Consider the following 24,334-nt stretch of genomic DNA (forward strand, 5'->3'; position numbering starts at 1 on the left):
GGGACTTTTGGCCAGCTTGGGGGGGGTCTCCTCACTATGTCATACGGGTGCCCATATGACATAGTGAGGGCAAAGGTAGCGCCGGCGCCATTTTGAAGATTGGCAATACGGCCCGCGTGCAGGAGATCGCTCCCGGACCCCCGCTGGACTTTTGGCAAGTCTTGTGGGGGTCAGGAGGCCCCCCCCAAGCTGGCCAAAAGTCCCTGGGGGTCCAGCAGGGGTCCGGGGGCGATCTCCTGCACGCGTGACGTCGGGAGCCAGGAACCATAATGGTGCCGGCGCTACCTTTGCCCTGTCACATGATAAGGGCAAAGGGCCACCGGCGCCATTTCTCAACGCAGCCATGGCCAGAGAGAGGGAGATCGCGCCGGGACCACCCACTGGACCCCAGGTAATTTAAAACATTTTGGTGGGTTTTAGGGTTTTTTTTGGTGTGCCGGTTTTCCCGCCCTCCCCCGATTTACGATTTTTAACGATTTTTTTTTTTTAAAAACCACGACGATCAGATTTCCCTCCCCCCCCCCAGCCAAAATCGATCGTTAAGACGATCGATCACACGATTCACACCCCTAACATCCCTGACCACTAAACCCACCTTAACTAACCTAATTCTTTTTTTAACTTACCTGCTTTCCTGAGCAGAAGTAAGTTCCAAACGCCAGCTGGCTGCCAGCGCATGCTGTCCTGTCCGGCCTCCGCCCCACCCAGACCCCACCCCTTTTTAGAGACCCGGCTCTTCTGCACATACCGGGAGATACACGCGTGGCCGGGCCGCTTTGAAAATCCGCTCGGCACGCACACGGCCCGGCCATGCGCGTATCTCCCAGTATTTGCATGCGCCAGGGTTCGAAAATTGACCCGTTAGGGAATAGTCATTGCTTATTCCTGTCGTTAGTAGCATGGGATCTGTTAAATGTTGGGTACTTTCCAGGTACTTATATCCTGGATTGTCCACTTTTGGAAACAGGATGCTGGGCTTGATGGACTCTTGGTCTGACCCAGTATGGCAACTTCTTATATTCTCATGTTCATTGTGGTTGAGTGAAGGTGGCTAATGTGGAGGAATCAGTTTAAGAACCTTGTATGTGTTGTTTGATATCTGTGTAGTTCTGGGGATTCCCTAGTCACATGGATGTGTGCAGTCTGAGAAGGTGATAGGCGAATATGTTGAAAATGGTCTGTATGCATTTAGGACGTGAGGAAATATTTTCTAAGTATGATTATGTGAAGCAAGAATGTGCTTTCATTTTAAAATGAAAACATCAGCCACATTAGTTTTTCATGTTATGATTTAAAAATGAAATGATACAAAAAGCAATGAATTTTCATTTTGTTTCATGCACTAAAACCATGTAGTGTGTAATTGATTTTAGCACTCACTAAATGGTTTTAACGCACACTAATAGCCAAACTATTAAAACTATCCCCAGTACAGCGTTTGCAAGCGTAAGTGGACAACCAGAGATTTATTTTATGAACTGTGTGATGAGAGCCCTGAAAGTATATGTGTATGTTGTACCACACACATATATTTGTCATGTAGGAACATGTCTACCTTTTTTATTTATTTACAATTCTTATATATAGCTTTCAAGTCAAGTCAGCTATCAAAACGGTGCACAATAATTTCACTATTTATTTTAAAAAATACATGTTCATATTTTTACGCACAAAATAATTGTAAAAATTGGCGTGTAATAACCCAGAATTAAATTCAGTGGCGGGTATATTTTAAAGTATGTGCGTTCACCATTCTGAAACTACGTAGTTGTGCATGCATTTGGAATCACCCGTTCACTGATACCTCTTTAGCTCATCCAGACCTTCAGTTCACCTACGACCTGTAGCATGTCATCCTGAACCCCCACCAGTTTACTCAGACCTCGCTCTCAAATAATGTAGACCAAGTCAATTAGCAGGCCTAAAAGTGTTCAGACAAGTTTGGTAATGTATGCATGTCTACCTCTTACAAAATAGCAACTTGCGTGCTGGCCTGGAACACCCCTAGACAGTCTGTTTTGTTCACCATCAAAATGTATGCACAATATTGCAAGTATGAATATACTCATGAGGTTCATAAAATATCATGTACCTGTGTACATACTACCAGGCGCATGTATATGCTCTTTTTATGCAAGCAAACCACCATGTGACTCTTAGAAAATTCATCCATAAATGTGTGCACTAAAACAATTTATTGTGCACTAAAACAAAAAAAAAATGATATGAACTCGCTCCCCAAAATGAAATGAATAACGAAACAAAAGATTTTTTCCTGCACATCCCTTACATGAAATATGATGGAATGAGTGTGGGTGTGAGAGAGGGTATAAGATATGGCTGTAAAAAAAAAAAAAAAAGAAGAGATGGTAAGCCTGTTCTGTAGACTAATGTAAGCATTAGGATAGGTAAAACAGTTTTAAAACCAAATAAATAAATAAACAAACAAACAAGTGTGGTGTTCCCTGGTGCTTCCCCTTTAAAAGGGCCTTTTGTATGAACAATTTCAGACAAAGTTTAAAACATTATTTAACATTTTGTAAACGTTATGTGATAGAGTAAAATAACAGAGTTTGTTCCCAGCAAACTTTCCTATGGTTTTTTTTCCCCAAAGCACAGACAATGTTTTAAAATCGTCAGAATTGCTCCTCTGATAGCTAGGTGGCTAAGAGTGTGCTTTGGCCTGGTCTTCTTAATCCTGCCTGGGGCAGTAGTGAATAGAATCTGATCAGAAGGCTATCAGTGTGATATCTCGGTGACTGGGTGTTTGTATGCACATCTGCTTCTCCTCCTGTGCAATTGAGATACCTTGTTTTGACTCATGACTCTCTTTTTTTTTTTTGCTGTATATATCCCAACTGCTTTTGTGATAGTCACCACTGAATGTTTTTTCCACTATTGGGTAGACTTGGTGAACCAAATGGTCCTTATTTATAGAAAACATCTATGTTTTTATGTCTGTTCACCAGCCAGAAATGAAAATATATTTAGAAATTCCACATATATAAATTATTTGATTTTTTTTTTCCTGCAGTACATTCTGTCTGTTGACAGGGCAAGCTTAAATAAGGAACTGTTAACCGGTAAGTAGCACTTTATTGTTTTTTGGTTTTTTTTATCTGCCTAGTAATCCCTCTGTATGACTCTGGTTAGAAAAGTAATTTAATTCAAAACCGTTAACAGGAACAATAGAAGAACTCAAAAGTGGATTCATTTCTACTCAAATTTGAAAGGAGTTCCTCTGAGTTCTCCAGTTTTTGCACTAAAGGTGCTACTAGGGCATAGTTCCTGTTCTAAATTCTCAGAAATGATAACATTTTCCAACACAGGGATCAATTGATTAGCACTGTGGGTATCTGAATACTAATTCTATTCTCTACAGCACTGATAGCAAATCTGTGGTGCACGTGCCTGCTAGAAGTCCTGCTGGCAGAAGTGCTTTATCGGAAGTCCAAGAAGCACAACTCTCACCACTGAAAAAATTCCCCCAGAACTGGACACCCATCGTATTAGTAAATGTTTGGTGCTGTATGGCAAGGGTGGCCACCTCCCGTCCTCAAGAGTCACAAATAGGCCAGGTTTTCAGGATATCCATAATGAGTATGTATGAGATAGATTTGCATATATAATGGAGGAACTGCATGCAAATCTATCTCATGCATATTCATTATAGATATCCTGAAAACCAGGCGTGATTGTGGCTCTTGCGAACTGAAGCTGGCCATAAGGGATGTGCAGTCCCAAACTTTTCAGTTCCATTTGTTTGCTTGTCTGGTTTTTTTTTGGAAGGGTTAATTTAGCTGTGATCCATTTAATTTTTTTAGATTTGGTTTGTTTACCAAACCAAAAAAAAAAAATTAACTAGAAAAAATACCCCAAAGCAAACAAACAAACAAAAAGCTTAAAAAAAACCCCCAAAACAAACAACCAGTTCTTCAGTGACCTTGGTTGGGCCATCCCGTGCCATAACGGTTCTGGTCCTGGCGGTGAGTACTCAGTGGATCCAATGCCAAACAAAGCATAAGAATATAAGAAAATGCCATGCTGGGTCAGACCAAGGGTTCATCAAGCCCAGCATCCTGTTTCCAACAGTGGCCAATCTAGGCCACAAGAACCTGGCAAGTACCCAAAAACCAAGTCTATTCCATGCTACCATTGCTAATGGCAGTGGCTATTCTCTAAGGGGTAGATTTTAAATACTTGCGCGATCGCGTACTTTTGTTCGCGCACCAGGCGCGAACAAAAGTACGCTGGATTTTATAAGATACGCGTGTAGCCGCGCATATCTTATAAAATCTGGGGTCGGCGCGCGCAAGGGGGTGCACATTTGTGCAACCTGCGCACGCCGAGCCCAGCGCGAGCTGCCTGTTCCCTCTGAGGCCGCTCCGATTTTGGAGCGGCCTCGGAGGGAACTTTCCTTCGCCCTCCCCCCACCTTCCCCTCCCTTCCCCTACCTAACCCACCCCCCCGGCCCTATCTAAACCCCCCCCCTTACCGTTGCGCGCGTCGCCAGCAGCCCCGCTCCATCCTCCGGTCCCGGGGGCTGGTCCGGAGGCCTCGACCACGCCCCCGGGCCGGCGCCACGCCCCGGGCCCACCCCCGAAACGCTGCGTCGTTTCGGGAACGCCCCGGACACGCCCCCTCCCGCCCCTTTTCGAAAGCCCCAGGACGTACGCGCGTCCCAGGGCTTTACGCGCACCGGCGGCCTATGCAAAATAGGCCGCCGGCACACGAGGGCCTGCGCACGTAAATCCGGAAGGATTTACGCACGCGGGCCTTTTAAAATCCGCCCCTAAGTGAACTTAATAGCAGGTAATGGACTTCTCCTCCAAGAACCTATTCAATCCTTTTTTAAACACAGCTATACTAACTGCACTAACCACATCCTCTGGCAACAAATTCCAGAGTTTAATTGTGCGTTGAGTAAAAAAGAACTTTCTCCGATTAGTTTTAAATGTGCCCCATGCTAACTTCATGGAGTGCCCCCTAGTCTTTCTACTATCCGAAAGAGTAAATAACCGATTCACATCTACCTGTTCTAGACCTCTCATAATTTTAAACATCTCTATCATATCCCCCCTCAGCCGTCTCATCTCCAAGCTGAAAAGTCCTAACCTCTTTAGTCTTTCCTCATAGGGGAGCTGTTCCATTCCCCTTATCATTTTGATAGCCCTTCTCTGTACCTTCTCCATCACAATTATATCTTTTTTGAGATGCGGTGACCAGAATTGTACACAGTATTAAAGGTGGGGTCTCACCATGGAGCGATACAGAGGCATTATGACATTTTCCGTTTTATTCACCATTCCCTTTCTAATAATTCCCAACATTCTGTTTGCTTTTTTGACTGCCGCAGCACACTGAACCGACGATTTCAATGTGTTATCCACTATGACGCCTAAATCTCTTTCTTGGGTTGTAGCACCTAATATGGAACCCAACATTGTGTAATTATAGCAAGGGTTATTTTTCCCTATATGCATCACCTTGCACTTATCCACATTAAATTTCATCTGCCATTTGGATGCCCAATTTTCCAGTCTCACAAGGTCTTCCTGCAATTTATCACAATCTGCTTGTGATTTAACTACTCTGAACAATTTTGTATCATCTGCAAATTTGATTATCTCACTCGTCCTTGCTGACTCTATGTTAGGAATTACAAATTGTCCATTTCCATAATTCTAATGGAGTGTATTTTCCACATGCCTGTGGTGAGCTTGATGCACAAGGCAATTTTCCAAGAATGTGGGAATTTACGAACTGCTTTCGTATAGTCAATCCATGCCATACAGAGATTTTTTTTATTTTTCTTACAGCTGCCTGTAACTGCTTTATTCAGCATAAAATGATTTTAGACTATGATAACAGCATTGCAATACAACACAAGGGCAACTAGAGAGGAGCACATAGATTTAATCACCCTAGTCAAAAAGTGTTTCTATTTTAACACAGAAAATGTGTGGTATTAATGAACAGCCCCCACTGGAAATAATGTGGTCTGCAGTACATAATGTGCATTTTCCACAATAAAATGGTAACACACTTTTTTGAATATATGATTGCATACTCTTGCATCTTATCCAATGAGCTGCTTGTAGATTGTAGGTAGGCAGGTTATAGTTGGTAGCTTTTGGGGACATTACGTAGAACTTCCTTTGGAAGTGGTATTGTTCTTCCTTGAGGTGTTCATTCTGGCTCTCTGATTAATTGCCAGGTTCTGATGGAGAAATGTTAAATGTTTGAGACAAAAATTGGGCAGTGCATCAATCCTTTCAGTCTGGGGCTGCTCTTCATTTGGTTTCCAGTTTTTCTGTTGTTATTTCTGATCATTCCATAATTTTGATTGTAACCACTGGGTAGGGAAAACTTTGGATAGTGGACCAAGGGCTCACATATCTCGGTTCAGTTTTTAATAGCTCAGTTCTTAAAAAGGTGTTCCAGTTCTCCGAGTGATCAGCAGGGGGAAGAATAACTTCTAGGCCCTTTTGCATTGCTTAGCTCTTAACTGCCCCGTAAACAACACTGATAATCTCAGAAAGATAATTAGCAGCAATAATAATCATTCTGGAAGCAGGATGGTTTCCAACTAAAGTTTACTGACAAGTTGTAAAGCGAGCGAATAGTTCTTTACAGCTCTTGATGAAAAATACCCCAATTAATTCTTACAAGTTGAAATTTAATAAATTTGTGACCTTACTGCTTTCAGCAAAAGTCTTCAATTGATAATGCCAGTTCCTATAAGAATTTAGTTCTTTTTCCAGTCCAATAAGTAAATGTATCTGATGCTTCTCCCCATTGTAGAATGGTTAGAATTTTGATCCCAGTTAATTACCAGAATGGAAAAGACCCAAGTCTCATAGTTCTCCCGTAGCCTTCACTATTGTCCTCTCCCCACCTCAGCAGTACCAATTGGCACCGATTTAACTCTTTCAATAATGGTTTCTGGATTGACTCTCTCAGCTCCTCCTCTCTGGTAATGAGGGTGAATTCATTCCTCCAGGATGACACCACACCACTCTTCAAGTTCTTCCTAGGAGAAAGACCTCGCTTCCCTTTAGATAATCAAGAATGTTGAGACCCTGGGCCTTATGGCACTCAAGCCCTAATTTTAAAAAGCCTATGTGCGCAAAAATCGGGGGATACGCGCGTGGCCAGGCCGTGCATGTGCTGAGTGCATTTTAAAAATGGCCCAGCCACACGCATATCTCCCAGTACGCGCAGAAGTGCCGGGCTCGATGAAAAGAGCAGGCCAGGGGGCGGGGTCCTGGCGGGGTGGGTGCCAACCGGGATAGCGGCCTTTAGGCCCTGTTCTGGGGAAGCGCATGCCAGAAGCTGGCTGGCGTGCTGAAGTTACTTCTGCTCCGAAGGAGCAGTAGGTATTCAAACAAAAACAATGTGCCTAGTTAGGTAAGAGTTGGGGTCGGAGAGGAGAGGGGAAAAGGTAGGAAGAGCAGTTGGGATAGGGACGTTCCCTCCCAGTCCTCTCCTTAATTGAAGCAGACTAGGAGGGAGAGGCCAATGCGCGCGAGGACTTTAAAATCCGGCGGGAACCGCGCACGCACATGGACGCCCATGCGTGTTTTTTTTTAAATCGACCCCTCAGTGAGCAGAAAAAGGAAAAACAATCCTACTAAAAAGGGAAACTCAAATAAGAAGTAGGAAAGGATGAAAAACTTCCTTCTCAGTTAACAAAAGATCTCCCAAAACCTGGCCCAAAATTAAGAGGAATGCACTCTGTCTCAACTCTCTTTACCCAGGTCTCTGTAGGCGAGAACCCAAAGTCCTTTCTCCCAAAACAAACCAGAAGTGGGGATGGTACAGGCAGGCTGCCCCACAACAGGGCAACTCAGGAAAACTGAACTAAGAATCCACGCACTGAAATGGTGGCAGGGGTTTAAGTGATGGGACTTTAACTGCATTTATGCTCTTCCCCAGTTCCATGAAAAAAGTGCTTTGTATTCAATCTAAACATATGAAAGTTGATTTGAAGAGCTGCACGCACATTTGCCGGCGCACACACATTGATTCCCTGATTTTATAACATGCACGTGTTATATAATCTGCTACTCGTGCACATGCGCACATGATTTTATATCGACGTGCATGTGCGCACGAATACTGTCTTACGTGCCTAAGTGGGGGGATTTCACTAGATGCGCGTGGTGACGCATTAGTGCCTATTTCCCTGTTCCCTCCCAGTTCACCCCAGTAAAGAAGTGGACTTCCTAAACCCCTTCCTAACCTGCCTCCCTTTTACCCTACTAGCCCCGACCCCTAAAACCCCACTGACTACCCTAAATTTTTTTATTTTACAATAGCAGCAGCAAGTTACGTGATTGTGGGATCCAGGGACACTGACTTAATGGTGCTGTCCCAGCTTGCCCATACTCTGCCCATAGCCCGCCTCCTTTTTGAAAAACCCTTTCCAATGTGCTTACCGGGAGGTACGCGCATGGCTGCGGGCTTCTTAAAATACATGCGCGTCCTGGTCACGTGCATTTCTCCCGGATTTGCCACTTATAGGGCTCTTAAAATTCACCCTTTTAGTTTGATGTCTTTCATTGTTGTTTTGCTCATATTGTCTCAGTCTTTGAGCTGCTGCTGTGATTTTCAGTTTTAATTGAGCACAAGTATTTGAAATCTGTTAGTGTGGCATGCTTCTGCTTGATGTTCTGGATCTTGCTTAGAAATTTTGGTATTTTAATACCTTTGAGGTACTTGTCTACTAGCAGCACTCCTGCACGTTACCCATGATTTCTAGCTGACATGGTACTAAAATGGCCTCTTGCGAAACTTTTCATGTTTTGTGTTTTATCTGAGCATGCTCCAGTTTTTGTTGGACACTGTGGCAGCTGACCACGCCCACGGGAGGCAGTCCCGTGAGGGACTACAGGTCAGGCTCAGCGTAAGACACACAAACACAGAAATTGATCTTTTATTAAACAATGTGGTGAAGCCACCAGAGGTGGCAGTGGTGAGTAGTTGAAGTAGCCCGGCTGGGCTAGTATCCTTCAGGCGCTGGAACAGCGACTCCTCCGGTAGCAATGCTGTAGTGAAAAGAACTGAGAATAATGAGTACAGTGGAATATGCACAAAGCCCCAGTATGGAGAACCCCAGGATAGGGAGAGCTGGCCCTCGAGGAGCGAGTACCTGAGAGCTGAGAGGCTTGAAGGTAATGTACTCACACAGCGGTTCCACGTTGGAGATGGCACCAGGTCTGGAATGGAGGCAGGCCCTCGAGGAGTGAGTACCTGGTTCCAGGGAACAGCTCTGAGGTGAAGCTGGTAGTACTCACTGGTGTTGAAGATAGCAAATCCTTCCAGGCAGAAGAGAAGGTAGGAGCAGGCAGTGAGCCAGGGAACATGGACCCTCGAGGAGCGAGTATGGGTTTCCTGATAGCGACCTAAAAAGCAAGTGAGGCCCCCGAGGAGCAGGTACCCCGTTAGCGTTAAGAGTTCAGTGGTAGATTGGAAGCAGAGTGGATGGAGTGTTCTCGTATGCTTCCTACTACCAGACATACTCTCTTCATATGGGGAAAATGGAAACAACAATTGGTTGGTACAAAGGGTTATTTCCATCTCACCAGTCTCTATCATAATACTAGCTTCAGCCCCGGTCTTCCTGCGCTGGCATTCCAGGCTTGGAAGGCAAGATCCATATCACGATTAGAACATCTTTGGGGTGGAGATACCTTACTTTCATACACTCATTTCAGGGACGCATTGGGTATGCCAGCCTCCGAATTTTTAGCCTACACTCAACTTACTCATTTCTGTCGATCCAGTGGCGTACCGGCAGATCTACAGCATGGGAAAACTTTATTTGAGGGGTTCTGCTCCCATCCATATAGTCGTAGGGGTCTTCTTTCAAAAATTTATAAATTATTGAATTCCAGACATACTGGAGTCCCCAACTATGTTAAGGCCTGGGCGACGGATCTTGGGAGGGATATTACACGAAGTGAGTGGGAACACATCTATTTGCAGCTTAGTAAAGCATCTATTTCTTCAACTCTTATAGAAAATGGTTACAAGCTTCTTTATCGTTGGTATCTCACCCCAGATAGGATGAGGAAAATACTCCCTAAATTTAATGGTGACTGCTGGAGGGGCTGTGTAACCAGGGGCACCTTCCTACATATGTGGTGGGAGGGAGCTTGTGTAAAACCGTTGTGGACACAACTCAGAGACTGGTTGTCAAGGTTGCTCAATAGATCAGTGAACCTCTCAATAGAAGGTGCCTTATTAAACACGTGGGACCCTGGAGACCCCACGGCAGTATCGGAGTTTTGTGTTCAGACTTGTATTGCGACCAGACTGGAAATTGCGAGGATGTGGAAGAATACTACGGGTCCGACTTTTATCGCTGTGATGCACAGGCTGGATCAACTTTGTACGCTCAATAAATTGACTGCAGAAAAACATAAAAGGCAGAAACACTTTGCTCAGGTTTGGGATACCTACTTGCACTGGAGAGCTTCCCGAGATGATTTCTCTCAGTCTGGTTCCCACTGACGTGATTTGCGGCATTCTTGATTTTCTGACTCTATGTGCTATCTCACATGTTTGGAGGGGCGTGATGAACCACTCTATTGTACTGTTAGCCCTGACCACAGACACTAAGCCGTTGTACTGTTGCTCTATCTTCACAGAATTCTCGAAATGATATAATTGATACGATGATACTGATGCTGACTCATTGACATTGTTGATGTTGTTATTATGATCTGTCCTTTTTTGTATTATACCCTGATAGGTAATAGGACTAGGGGCGGGGGGTATCAGGGGGACTCTAGGGGATTGGGGGAAAACGAGGTGCCATTCACTATGTATGTTACATATGTCTACGTTTTTCTTTTTGTTTTGTTGTGCACCAATAAAAATGTTAACACCAAAAAAAAGATTGGAAGCAGAGTAGCTGGGTACGGAGAGCGAATCCCATCCATAAAGAATCCCCTTGCTAACTCAAAGGCTAGCAAACTTCGTAGGCTTTAAATATCCAGAACCTCTAGGGTAGCATTCTCTGAAATGCTCCCTGTTCCACGCGCAGGTCACCAGAGGCAGGCAGAGCTCCAGAGTCTCAATGTGTGGATGAGACAATGGTGCAAGGAAGAGGGATGCAGTTTTGTAAGAACTGGGGAAACGTTTGGGGAAAGGTGAGTCTTTTCTGAAGGGATGGGCTCCACCTTTACCGGAACCCTCGCTGAACGACCTCCTGCAGTCGATCTCCTGCCGGCGCCATTTTCCGTACGGAAAACGATTCGCGGCAGGAGATCGCTCCCGGACCCCCGCTGGACCCCCAGGAACTTTTGGCCAGCTTGGGGGGGGGGCCTCCTGACCCCCACAAGACTTGCCAAAAGTCCAGCGGGGGTCCGGAACGACCTCCTGCGTCGAATCGTTTTGGTCTATGGCCGCCACCATTTTGCGGCGGCCATTTTGCAAAATGGCGCCGGCTGAAGACTACACGATTTAGTGTGCCGGTTTCCTGCTCTCCCCCTTCCCCCGATTTAGCTACGGACCGCTGCTACGGAGGTAATTTAAGGCTACGGAGGTAATTTAAGCTATGGACTGCTGCTACGGACCCCCAGGTAATTTAAGGCATTTGGGGGGGGGGGGTTCGGGAAGGTGGGGGATTTAATTTAAAGGGTCGGGGGTGGGTTTTAGGGGGTTTTAGTGTGCCGGTTTTCCTGCCCTCCCCCTTCCCCCGATTTACGATTTTTTGATGATAAATCGGGGGAATTGGTATTGTATCGTGGCCCTAACGATTTTTGACGATTTAAAATATATCGGACGATATTTTAAATCGTCAAAAAACGATTCACATCCCTAAATTCTAATGCTTTGAAGATACCTCCCTCCAAACCATGCACTGCTGAGTGACTGTCTGCTTTCCTCTTTGATTTAGTTTGAAAACTGCTCTATTTCCTTTTTAAAGGTTATCGCCTGGTAAAGGTGGAGCCCATCCTTTCAGAAAAGACTCACCTTTCCCCAAAGGTTTCCCCAGTTCTTACAAAACTGCATCCCTCTTCCTTGCACCATTGTCTCATCCACACATTGAGACTCTGGAGCTCTGCCTGCCTCTGGGGACCTGCCCGTGGAGCAGGGAGCATTTCAGAGAATGCTGCCCTGGAGGTTCTGGATTTCAGCTTTCTACCTAAGAGCCCAAATTTGGCTTCCAGAACCTCCCTCCCACATTTTCCTATGTCGTAGTTGCCCACATGTACCACAACAGTGGGTTCCTCCCCAGCACTAAAATCCTATCTAGGTGACATGTGAGGTCCGCCACCTTTGCATCAGGTAGGCATGTTACTAGGCTATCCTCACTCCCATCAGCCACCCAGCTGTCTACATTCCTAATAATCGAATCTCCAACTACTGACAGCTCACCTAACCCTACCCTTCCCTTCTCACAGTAGCCCTAAGACACATCCTCAGTGTGAGAGAACAATGCATCACTTGGAGAGCAGACCCTTACTACAGGATCATTTCCTGCTGTGCCAGATTGATGGTCTCCGATCAGGAGGCCTTCCTCCTTCAAGGCAGCACAGGGGTTGTCAGACCGGAGTTGGGACTTGGTTACTCTGTTCCTTATTGTCTCATCTATATACTTCTCTGTCTGCCTCAGCTCCTCTGGGTCTGCCACTCTAGTCTCCAGAGATCAGACTCATTCTCTGAGACACAGGAGCTCTTTGCACCGGGTGCACACATATAACCTCTCACCAGTGGATAAAAAATCAAACATGTGACACTGAATGCAAAAGACTGGAAGGTCCCCCTCTTGTTGCTGGACTGTTGCCTTCCACTTAATTTTGTTCATGGGAGTAGGAATATGTACGATTAGGGTCCTTTACATTTATTAGTGTATTCACTATTTATCTGGTAGTGACCTACAAGGGGATGATTAAGCTCTTGATAAGGCCTAGGGTTGTCCCAAGTTTAAGTTAAAAGGCTGATTAATTTTTTTTTTATTGCTTTTAAATATTCAGAACAAATATTTTGGCTATATAATAAAGAAACATATCTCAAAGAAATATACATACATTTCTCAACATTGTTATCATATTATCCAATAATAAAAAGACCAAAAGAAATTAGAGAACATTGGTAGTCAAGTAATCAATGGAGCATCAACAAGAAGAAATTTCAATTTTTAATTTAGGTTGTCTAACTCCTGCATCTAAACTTATATCTTTTTTCAAAGTGGAACATCGCCCCCCAGAGGAATCAAGGACAGGATCTAAAGGCAGATTGCAATCTCCCATCACCACAAGTTGCCCTTCCCCTTTCAATTGAACCACCAGTGCCAACGCATCAAAAAATTTGGCTTGTTGAACATTGGGGGCATATAAGTTAAGCAGCGTATACTTATCCCCTGCAATATTTAGAACCAGCAACAAATATCTACCCAAAGGATCGGTGACACAGTCAAGCAATTCAAAGGCAAAGTCCTTGTGGAATAAAATCCCCACGCCTGCATATTTGGCAGATTTGGAGCTAGGCGCCCAATACTGACGCGGGTATAGGGCAGAGCTCATTAAATGTTCATAACGCCGCTTTAAATGAGTCTCCTGGAGACAAGCAATAGCTATACCAGCTCGCTGCAGGTCTTTATAAAGTAGTTTACGCTTGCGGTGCGTATTTAGCCCCTTAACATTAAAGGACTGTACCTTAAACGAGGCCATCTAGGTAAGTGGTGGAGCGGCATAGATGCCCCAGAGAGGAAGGACTAAACAAATAAGGTGGAAATATAGGTCCCCCCGTCATATAGCAGGCAGCTAAGCACATTACAATTCGGAGCTCAGCACCTAATGAGTCATGAAACAAAAAGCATGGCAAAACCCTCTCATATGTGAGATCCCCTATGTGTCCCACTCCCCCCCCCCTCCCCCTTCCCCAGAGGAACCACAATCAACTCTTGGGTCCCCCATCTTGCACGGGTGTGTGAAGACAGCTATCCAGTCGCTATCCCACCCGGTAGCATCAGCATCGTATAAAACACATAACTTGTAACCAAACCTTCCATTTCAACTTAGGTAGCACAAAAAACAGCACTAGATCCAACTGTGAAAAAACTGTCAGTTCATGGAGGGGCTCTGTGTGCGATGTCTGGGTCAGGGGTACGTCTCAGTCTCTTTCCCCCCTTTCCCACCCGTTGCCAACGAGGTTCCTCTCGGCGATCAGCACGTGGTGAGGAGGATGGCTGTAAATCCGCCACACTATAGCCAAGGTCCTTCAGGATTCCAGCCGCTTCATGCCTTATGTGTGGTACCTTGCACAGTGAAACTGATGCCGAAGGGAAAAAGCCAGCGGTACCTGATGTTCTCTTTAATCAAAATAGAAGTAATGGGTCTCATGTCTTGGCGTTTCTTGATAGTAGTAGGAGAAAGGTCAGCATATACTTGCACATCTTGTCCCTTCAGCTGCAGCTTCCCCCTCTGCCGCGCCAGTGCCAGAATCTTCTCTTTCACAGGGAAGTCATGAAAGCAAGCGATCACATCTTTAGGTTTATTAAGAGTCCTTTGTCCCTGAACCCTGTGAGCCCGCTCCAGCTTGACCGTTAGGGACCCTCCAGGGCCATCATCAATTTTTTTTTTTTTATTTAATATTTATTGAGTTATGACATTTAACAAAAGAAAATGTTATAAAACAGGAAAAACAAGTAATGTATCAGGAAAAAAAAATTTCTTAACATAATTTTCATAATTACAGTCCACATCTAGGAGGTGATTAGAAATATTGCTCACAGTTATCTATTTTCTTATACAACCTATTTCCCTTACAAACACTAAGATTGAGATTTATCCCTAAGAAAACGTTCCAAGTGGGTTGGGTCCAGGAAAACGAATTTATTATTTTGGTACATTATTTGGCATTTGCAGGGAAATTTTAAGAAGAAACTGGCTCCTATATCTAGAGCCTGTTTCTTCAAAGACAAAAATTGTTTCCTACGAGCTTGTGTGGCTCGGGAAACATCTGGAAAAACTTGTATCGTTTGCCCACAAAAGCTTTAATCCTTGTTTTGAAAATATTTTACAAAGAACTGGTCTTTCTCTTTTTTTAAGGAAAATGTTATTAACAAAGTAGCTCTCGACTCAATTCTATCCAAGGAGTCTTCTAAAAAAGTGGAGACTCCTGGACTTTGCAAAATAACACAAACCCCCCTCCTGCACTTGGATCGTTTTACTCCTAGGCAAATAAAACATTTTGGAGATTACAGGGATTTTCTCAGTTTCAAACGACAATACTTCAACTGCATATTTCTTATATAATTCCTCAGCTGACATCAATCTTGAGAAAGGAAAGTTCAATAATCTAAGATTGAGAGATCTCAGCTCATTTTCCATTAATTCAATTCTGTTATGCAGTATCAACTTATCTTTAATGGAAGATATATTAATGGCCTGAAGATTGTTTACTAAAGGGCTCAAATTTGCTACTGCTTGTTCCAACCTATCAGTCCTATTATCTAATTCCTCCAATTTTGCTCTCGTTTCTACAGAGAATGTATGAATATTAGATATAGATCTAGACATTTTCTTGTCTATTTTTACAAACAATTTCCACACGTCTAGTAATGTTACATTTTCAGGTTCAACATTATACTCCTCTTCTCCATTTCCAACATCAGATATTAATGATGGCAATTGGACATTGATTCTACTAGCAGCAGCCTCGCTACCCAATGATCTTTGTAGGGAATGTGTGCTCTCCTCTGGAATATCCCCTCCCTGTTTAGGCTTGGGGATATTACTTCCAGAGGGTCCCACAACTAAATCAGCCATTTGTATACCTTCCAATGGTTGCAAAGGAGGTTGTGTGGACCTGGGGCTGAGGGTTACTTCTAAAATAGAATTCCCCTCAGTATTCCCCCTATCGGTGGACTCCAACATATGGGCTATATGTGAGTCCATCGGTCCAATTATTTTAGACGAAGGAGCTGCAGGAGAGGAAGCATAATTTTTACTTTTCTTTTCTTACCCATAATTATGGGCCATCATCAATTTTATCAGCTTCTTGTTGTAGCAAGTCCTGGCAGAGCATAGTAATAACTTGCACGCAATTTGCAAACTCGGGGGATTCAGGGATGCCCCGGAAGCGAAGATTAGCCCTCCTATTCCTGTTTTCTAAGTCTTCCAGCTTAGAGGAGAACTGCAGGATTTTGCTAGCCATTTCTTTATGGTTGTGTTGCAGAGGACTCATTTTATCCGCGTGGGCTTCAGTAAGCTTTTCATACTCAAAAATTCTCCTCCCCATTTCACTCAGTTCCTCTTTCATTTCACCCACTGTTTCTCTGATTTCTGATTTAAAGGAGGTCAGGTCATGGCTGAGATCGCCGAACCAGGCTTTAAACTCACCCCGGGTAGGTACCTCCGAGTCTGGGAGCGCCGGGGATTCAGCAGAGGCTTCCGATATCACATCTCCCGTCGCGGCCGCCTTTTTGTTTTTTTTGGGTGAGTTTTCCCGGGTCGATTTTCGGTAAGAAAACTTGTGAAAATCAGGTTTTTGTACCCGATTCGCCATCAAATGCCTTCAGGGGTGAATATGGTGTAGGAGCCACGTCCAAAAGTTGAAGGATGGTTACGCTAGAAGCTGGATGCTAGTCAGCATAGCCGGGAGCTCCGGGTTAGGCTGCTACTCAAGTCGCTGACGTCATCAGCCCCTCTCTAAACTTATATCTATCCCACTTAAAGCAAAATCTAAGAGTGCGTGTCAAGATATGTATGCAGCTGATCTGGCTGACTAAAGATGTATCTTGCATCCAGATGATTTATATGACACCTACAAGGGTATCTTAGAGAAAATTGTGCCCCTCTTTCCAAAACCTCTGTACGCATTGCTATAAATCTCCTACGTCTCAACTGAGTTGCACGTACTACATCAGGAAAGATTCTTATAGGTTGACCATAAAAGTCCTGTTTCTGATACTTAAAATGCAATTTAAACACGGCATCTCTCTCTAAAAGTGAGGAAAACTGAACTAATAAGGTAGCCCTTGTATCAATTTTTGATTCATAAGATTTTTCAAGAAAATCTGTTAAGTTCAGGTTCTCTTGGTTTATATTACTTTCTCTATTCTGTGGTTACTGCAAATAATAAATCTTAGACAAAATAGGAACAGAAGAATCCGAATATTTTAAAATATTCTTCTAATAACTCTTAAATAAGTCTATTGGAGATGCAAGATGTATTTTAGGGAAATTCAAAAGTCTAAGATTGAATTTCCTAATTTGATTCTCCAATATTTCAAATCTTTCTTCATGCTCTTCCTCTGATTTTATTAGATTAGTTTGTATTTTTTGGATTTCCCCAACTTTCAATTCAAATATATTAATGTTTTTCTCCAAACTATCTATTTTCCCTTGTACATAGGTTTGTTTTTTTTAATACTTCCTGGACTGTTATGGTAAGGTTATTTATAGATTTTTGCATCATAACCATCATAGAGCCCAGTTCTTCAATGGAAAACTTTTTTGGTACAATAACAGAGATATCTTTTATACTACTTAAACAAACTTGTTCTTCCGCTCTTAATTGCTTTAATGTCCCACCAATTTCATCTGCACAAGAGTAAGATAAGACATTAAGTTCCATGGGACTTTGATTTTCCATGTCCTCCAAGGCTTTAGTCAAATTTCCGACATCTCTCTGGGAGCTGAATGATTCTTTAGAAGGAATAATAAATTCTAAGTCCATTTTTGCAGATGGGGGAGCTGGCTTTTCTGGGGCACCGTGGGTAAGAGATGCTTCAAATGCCTGGTAGTTTGGCTCCTGAGCCATACTACCAATGGCCCCTACCAGTGCTGATGCAGAAACAGTTTGAAAGCAATCCGCTATACAAGGTTGAATCGTTTTCATATTTGGCATAGAGGTAGAGGACAACTCTCAGTTTTGCTTTCCTCTTAGTATGAGGCATAGCTACTGAGTGATATTATACGAATTAACAAATTTTGAGCATATAAACTTGCCCAAGCGAAATTGCAATCAAATTAGACAATAAGGGGCGGATTTTCATACTCCGCGAATAGGCCTACTTTTGTTTGCGCTCCAGGCACAAACAAAAGTACGCTGGATTTTAGTAGATACGCGTGGAGCCACGCGTATCTGCTAAAAACCTGGATTGGCGCGCGCAAGGCTATCGATTTTGTATAGCCGGCACGCGCCGAGCCGCGCAGCCTACCCCCGTTCCCTCCGAGGCCGCTCCGAAATCGGAGCGGCCTCGGAGGGAACTTCCTTTTGCCCTCCCCTCACCTTCCCCTCCCTTCCCCTACCTAACCCACCCACCCGGCCCTGTCTAAGCCCCCACCTTACCTTTGTCGGGGGATTTACGCCTCCCAGAGGGAGGCGTAAATCCCCGCGCGCCAGCGGGCCTCCTGCGCGCCGGGCCGCGACCTGGGGTTGGGTACGGAGGGCACGGCCATGCCCCCGGACCGCCCCGGGCCGTAGCCACGCCCCCGTACCCGCCCCCAAAACGCTGCCGACACACCGCGACGACTGGGACCGCCCCGACACGCCCCCCCTCGGAGAACCCCGGGACTTACGCGAGTCTCGGGGCTCTGCACGCGCCGGTAGGCCTATGTAAAATAGGCGCACCGGCGCGCAGGGCCCTGCTCGCGTAAATCCGGGCGGATTTACGCGAGCAGGGCTCTTAAAATCCGCCCCTTAGTCAAATACTTAGCTTGCCAATGTTCTCTAGGGCCGCTGGATCAAAGTATCCCAATTCAAATCTGGGCTAAGCCGGGCAAAGCCGCACGCCCCTTGGCCACGCACGGCTTTGTCGTCACGCTGGCGTAGGTCAAGTTTTGTTGCCTACCCGGCTCTGCCCTCCGACATCACCGCTGCTGGAAACCAGGAAGCAGAGAAGAAAATCGCGTGCCTCTCCGCCGGCAGGACCCCTCACAGCAGGAACAGTTCAGCGGCGATGTGTGCCGGCGTAGGTCAGGTTTTGTTGCCTACCCGGCTCCACCCTCCGACGTCACCGCTGCTGGAAACCTAATTTTTTTTTTTAATGTGAAAGTGTCATCTGCCTAAAAATCAAAGGATGAGCTAGGGGTGGGAGGGAGGAAAAGCGAACACACAAACTCCTATTTTTTGCCTGCCTTCTGACTAGCTATTTAATACAAAACACACAACCTCCTGGTTTTTGCTTGCCTTCTGACTAGTTGTTTCATATAAAACACACAAATTCTTGTTTTTTTCCCTTCCTTCTGACTAGTTTTTAATTCAGACACATAAACACACTAAAAAATATACCCCAATAGTTTACTTCTCCCCAAAACTTTTAAGTTCTAAAATTTCCCCAAGCAGTACTTACTGATTCTCTTCAGCTACCAGCAAGGTGATTCTCTCCTTTGTGCTTCCACTATGCCATAAAATTGTGCTCCCTCAGTAAATCTAAGCAGTCAAAATCCAGGAAAACCTATCTAACACCTCCAATAGCTCGGGTTTATTTGACACTTGAAAATATAATAAGGTGATTTGTTTGTCTTGTTCACAATCTGGACAGTGTTTCTTGATTTGTTTATTTGTTGTATGACTCTGAAATCTCCCTCTTGTTTATTTTATATTAATAGATTTATTTGCTGATTTCTTTCTTTTTTTGTGTGATGCAGTTATTGGGATTTCTTCTACTCTTATTATATCCCAAATTATTTTGTAGGATTTTTTTGTTAAAAAAATTATAAATAAAATAATTTAAAAAAAGAATATGAAAATTATATAATATTTCCTATAAGGTACACTTGTAACTTAAAATTTGTAATGTGTTAAGTTGCTCCCCTACAGTTTTTTGAATCTTTTGAAGCAGGCTTTTCAGAATAGTATCACAAATTATCTCATATGGAATAGGATCCAATTGGTTCATGCAGTTCATGTGATGTTAGCTGTGACAGTGATAGTACTCAAGCTGTTCCAATAAGCATGAGGTAATCTGTGGCTCCCAGACTTACATGGTTGCCTTCAGAGGTTATAGGGAAATGGAGTGGAGATGGGCAAAGAATTTACAAATAATAGCTTGGTAAAACTTTGAATTAGTATAAGGTGAATAGAATTGTTCATGTGCATTTTTTAAATACTGCACAGTTAACAAGAGGGTATTGCTCTCTTTTAATGCTTGCTGCAGTGTAAGAATGATTATATAAAGGTGTGATGGATGCAAGACCTTATATTCTGATATTAATAAATATCCTTTGATTAAGAATCATTGGGAAGTGTAATGATTGCCAAGTCTGGGCTTAAAATCATGGGCATCAATGGCTCAGCCTCTGCTAACCTAATTGAAATGAACTAAGTTAAAAATCCTCTTTACTACTAAGGTTTATGAAATCTCAGGATTTTTGCTGACATTTTTGTGGAGGGTCAGCATTTCTCTTCCACCTCAGTAAACAAGCATCGATTTTCAAAGTCTGCAGATACAAAAGTAATCTCACACTTTGTAGCATTGCAGGCTGCTAAAAGTTGCCCCAGAGTGCTGTTGATATCCATGGTAGACAGCTAGAAGCGAAAGGCACATATTTTCACTCATATATTTATCCTGCTAGTCAACAACAGACAGAAAATGTCATAGAAAGCTCTACCACAATACACTTTATTATGCAGCTATGCTTATATTTATTTCATTTATATTCCGCCTTTCAGGCATTTCAAAGTGGAATGCATTCAGGTACTGTAGGTATTTTCCTGTCCTCAGAAGGCTCATAGTCTTAAGAGCCTAACTTTCAAACCTATCTGCGGTAATGCATTTGCTTGTTTACGTGGATGCATGAAGATTTATCCTAGGACCTGCACAATTTATAAAATACTACGTCACATGTGTTTCAGTAAGTGCAAGCATTTCAGGGCAGGAAAGCACTTCATGTGTATATTTTAGGCACAAAAAAAAAGTATGTGTAATAACCCTGATTTATATGCAGAGGCAGGTATTTTATAAAGGATATGCCATTTTTAAAATACTTGCATGCGTACTTCAAATCAGTTCTCCGATTCCATCAGTTCACCCATTCTGTTTTCAGTTCACCCAGAGCCTCTAAAACATTACTCTGACCCCCCCCCCCCAAACACTAGTTCACTCAGGCCTCCCACCAAAAAAATTGCTGACAACAGAAAAAGTCGGATTTCACTTGTGCTAGTCAATCAGCAGGGTGTAAAAATGTGTAAATAAGTTCATTAATGTATATGAATATATCTCTTATAAAATAGCAAGTTTCACACATACTTCATGAGCCTGTCCCACTAACACCTTTAGACCACCTTTTTTGCACCAGTAAAATATGCATACAAAACCAATAATACATGTGTACCTTTACTGTTTATAATGGTAATGTTAATTTATTTTTGTTGTACGATGTTCAACAAGTCAAACTGGTTTGTAATAAAACATAAAATTCATACATTATACATAAAACATTATAATAGATAAAATAAAAACTACTGATAACAATCAAATAAAGTAAATAAAATAAGGGAAATTAATACAACTGATAAAACATAGCTACCTGTGCTTTTTTTTTCCCATGTAGAACCTATTTGAAAATTTACTCATAAGTTGTACCTAAGGCAATTGAGAATGAAACGACTTACCCAAACTGAACTGAGATATGTGAGCCCTGTGTCCTTGGGTTGCAGACTACTGCTCTAACCACTTGGCTACACTTCGGCTTTCATGAAAGATGTGCAAGTGAAATGGGAATACAGTGTAATAATACAGCCTTTATGTCAACTACACCCCTTATTACATTATTACAGTGTATAGACAGAATCCTAGGGGATAAAGCACCTATAGAAACATTGCAGATCTTAGACCTTAAGAGGCCAATAATTAGTGCTACTTAGCTAGATATATAGGGACTTATCCAGCTAAGTGGCAGCTGCTGAATATCCGGCTATGTTTAGTAGCCACTACTTAGCCAGATAAGTATTTATCTGGCTAAGTAGATAGCTGGATATCTTGGAAGCGAGCAATGGGCAGATTGAAGTAGGGCACCTTATCCGGTTATGCTAACTAAATTATTGCCTATATTCAGCCTTATCTGGTAAGGTTAACTGAATAAATTAGACCTGTAGGTCTAAAGTTATCCGGATATAACTTATCCGGTTATATTCAGCAGCATAGCTGTGCTGCTGAGTATCCCTCTAAATTATCCAGATAAATTATATCAGATTACAGGATATCTTTGAATATTGGGCCGTAAGAAACTAGAGCCCCCTCATTTTTTTTTTTAATATTTTCTCCCCTTGGCCAAACTACTTTGAAAATGAACCCTTGCACTTCTGACTATACTCTAGCCCTGTGCCTTTTGCCCTATGCACTTATTAATCATCTCCATGCAGCTCTCTTCATGTATGCATCTTTTTTCCTTCAATAAGGTAATGTTGCTGTGCTAGTCCAGACAAAAAAAACTTAAAAATATAGGACAGCAAAGCAACCACAGGTGCTATCTTTTTTATAGGACTAACTGAGCATATTTGTGCCAAACTTCTGAGAGTTAAATTCCCTTCATCACCACTCAGCACAACTGCTATTGACATTACACTTTAGCTTGCTTGGTTACAGACTTATCAAGCAATGCATATTAGCCCATCTCTGAAAATACATTACCACTGAAGGAGCTCAAGTTAATCCATTTCAATAAGTTACAGTTCCTCAGAGAAAGAAATGCTGGCTTGATTAGATATTGTTTGTAATGAAAAGTATTGGCTTGCATTGATATCATGATTTTTTTTTTTTGCTCTCTCTTTGTATCCGCAGCTGCAGAAAAAAATCCCAACGCCAAGCTGCACTTTGAACACAAGCTGCGAAACTGCAGTGTTGAATCGGGGAAAATGACCTTTCTTAGGTAATGGAGGGGGAGCAGCTTTCCAACGGAGTTGCATCTCTTTTTGCTTAATGATTAATAGAACCTCAAACAGTGAAAAGGGGAACGAGAGACAAATATCAAGGACATAATCTTTGAAAACAGGGAATTGTGCAGCCATGAATGAATCAGCACTTAGTGGCCAATGTAATAAGGGGCGGGTTTTACTCCTGTTTTAGCATGCGTTTTTCTGGTGTAAGTTAACTCTGGTATGTAACAGGGGTTTTAACTTCTAAAAAAAAAAAAAAATGCACACAAAATCAGGAATAAAATCCAGCACTAACAGTAGCACGAGTGCATGCAAATCCCATATAAAAAAAGGGCATTAGCTATTCCTAAGCAATGCACATTTTCTTGTTGCTGGAAATTTAACTCCTGGGTCAGAGCACAAATAAAACTTAATTCCAATTTCTGGTGGCCATATTATTTTATTGCTGTGCCCGACGTGGTAGTATCTGGCTGCTTCTAACACACCAGGCACAGCAATAGAATCACTTTGGTCATCAGAAACGAGAGTTTACTGCACCTCAGACTAGGAGTTTAATTTCCAGTGTCCTTGGGGAGGGCACTAGCACTGTGCATCCCAACTTTGGTGTTCTGTTTAAATGAGGATGCTCACCCAGGGAGCTTACACTTTATTCAGCGAGCTTTAAGTGCCCACTCCAAAGAGAAAATTCTTGCATCCAACGCCCTTTTGGCAGAGAATGGCAAGTAAAATCAAAGCATAAACTCTCTGGAGGGGAGCACCTAAAGCTGATAAGAATGCCAAAGCTGGATGCCCAGCACCAAAGGGCACACTATTCAGCTGAAGGAACCTGCCCCAAATAGCTTATATTTTGATTTTTCTTGCCAAGCCTTGCCAACATTGCATTGCATGTGAGATTGGTGCTGTGCATCTCAACTTGTTGGCACATTCTCTCATTCAAGGCCATTTTGACAAGGAATGGCAAGTAAAATAATTGAATAAGCTCTCTTGGGAAACACTCCTACAGCTAGATGAGCAATGCATAGGTTGCCTGGGTGAGCACCAACAGCTGAACAGTACATACTTTAGCCCTACGTGTGCATGCGCTGTCCGGCTATTCAGGAAAGCAAAGAAACCTGTGACTGGTGCCGGCCTCAGGGAGCTCACATTGGATATTTAACTCCTGGATCTGAGGCGGAATAAACTTGCATTTCTGTGTATTAATGGGCGGCCCCCAACGTGGATGTGCGGGTGCCACCCAGCTGGGCGGCCACCCAACCCCCCTCCTACCTTACATGGGTTCTGGGGTGGCGTCCATCATGGCACACGGGGAGGGGGGGTGCCCCGGGTCTCCCAGCAGGTTACAGTGGCATGGTGTGGCCCTGCTCGATTGGCCTGGCGTCGAGCTCGATGAGATAATCCATATGCGCCTTGGCACCAGGCCAGCTGATTTTTTTGAGTGCAGCCGCGTGGTGACATCATCGTGGGGGGGGGGGGGGCAGGATGGTGAGAGATT

General features: G+C 43.4%; 1 protein-coding gene across 4 annotated transcripts in view; it reads left to right on the forward strand.

The window, feature by feature from the left end:
- KMO (kynurenine 3-monooxygenase) overlaps positions 1-24,334 on the forward strand; it is a 142,689-nt gene that overhangs the window by 46,184 nt on the left and 72,171 nt on the right. For all 4 annotated transcript variants that reach the window (XM_029594006.1, XM_029594007.1, XM_029594005.1 and 1 more), the window contains exons 5-6: positions 3,035-3,083; positions 22,748-22,835. In XM_029594006.1, the coding sequence (XP_029449866.1) occupies positions 3,035-3,083; positions 22,748-22,835 (137 nt within the window). The remainder of the gene's footprint in view (positions 1-3,034; positions 3,084-22,747; positions 22,836-24,334) is intronic.

The sequence above is a fragment of the Rhinatrema bivittatum genome, chromosome 3 (assembly GCF_901001135.1).
Source record: "Rhinatrema bivittatum chromosome 3, aRhiBiv1.1, whole genome shotgun sequence".
Taxonomy (NCBI): domain Eukaryota; kingdom Metazoa; phylum Chordata; class Amphibia; order Gymnophiona; family Rhinatrematidae; genus Rhinatrema; species Rhinatrema bivittatum.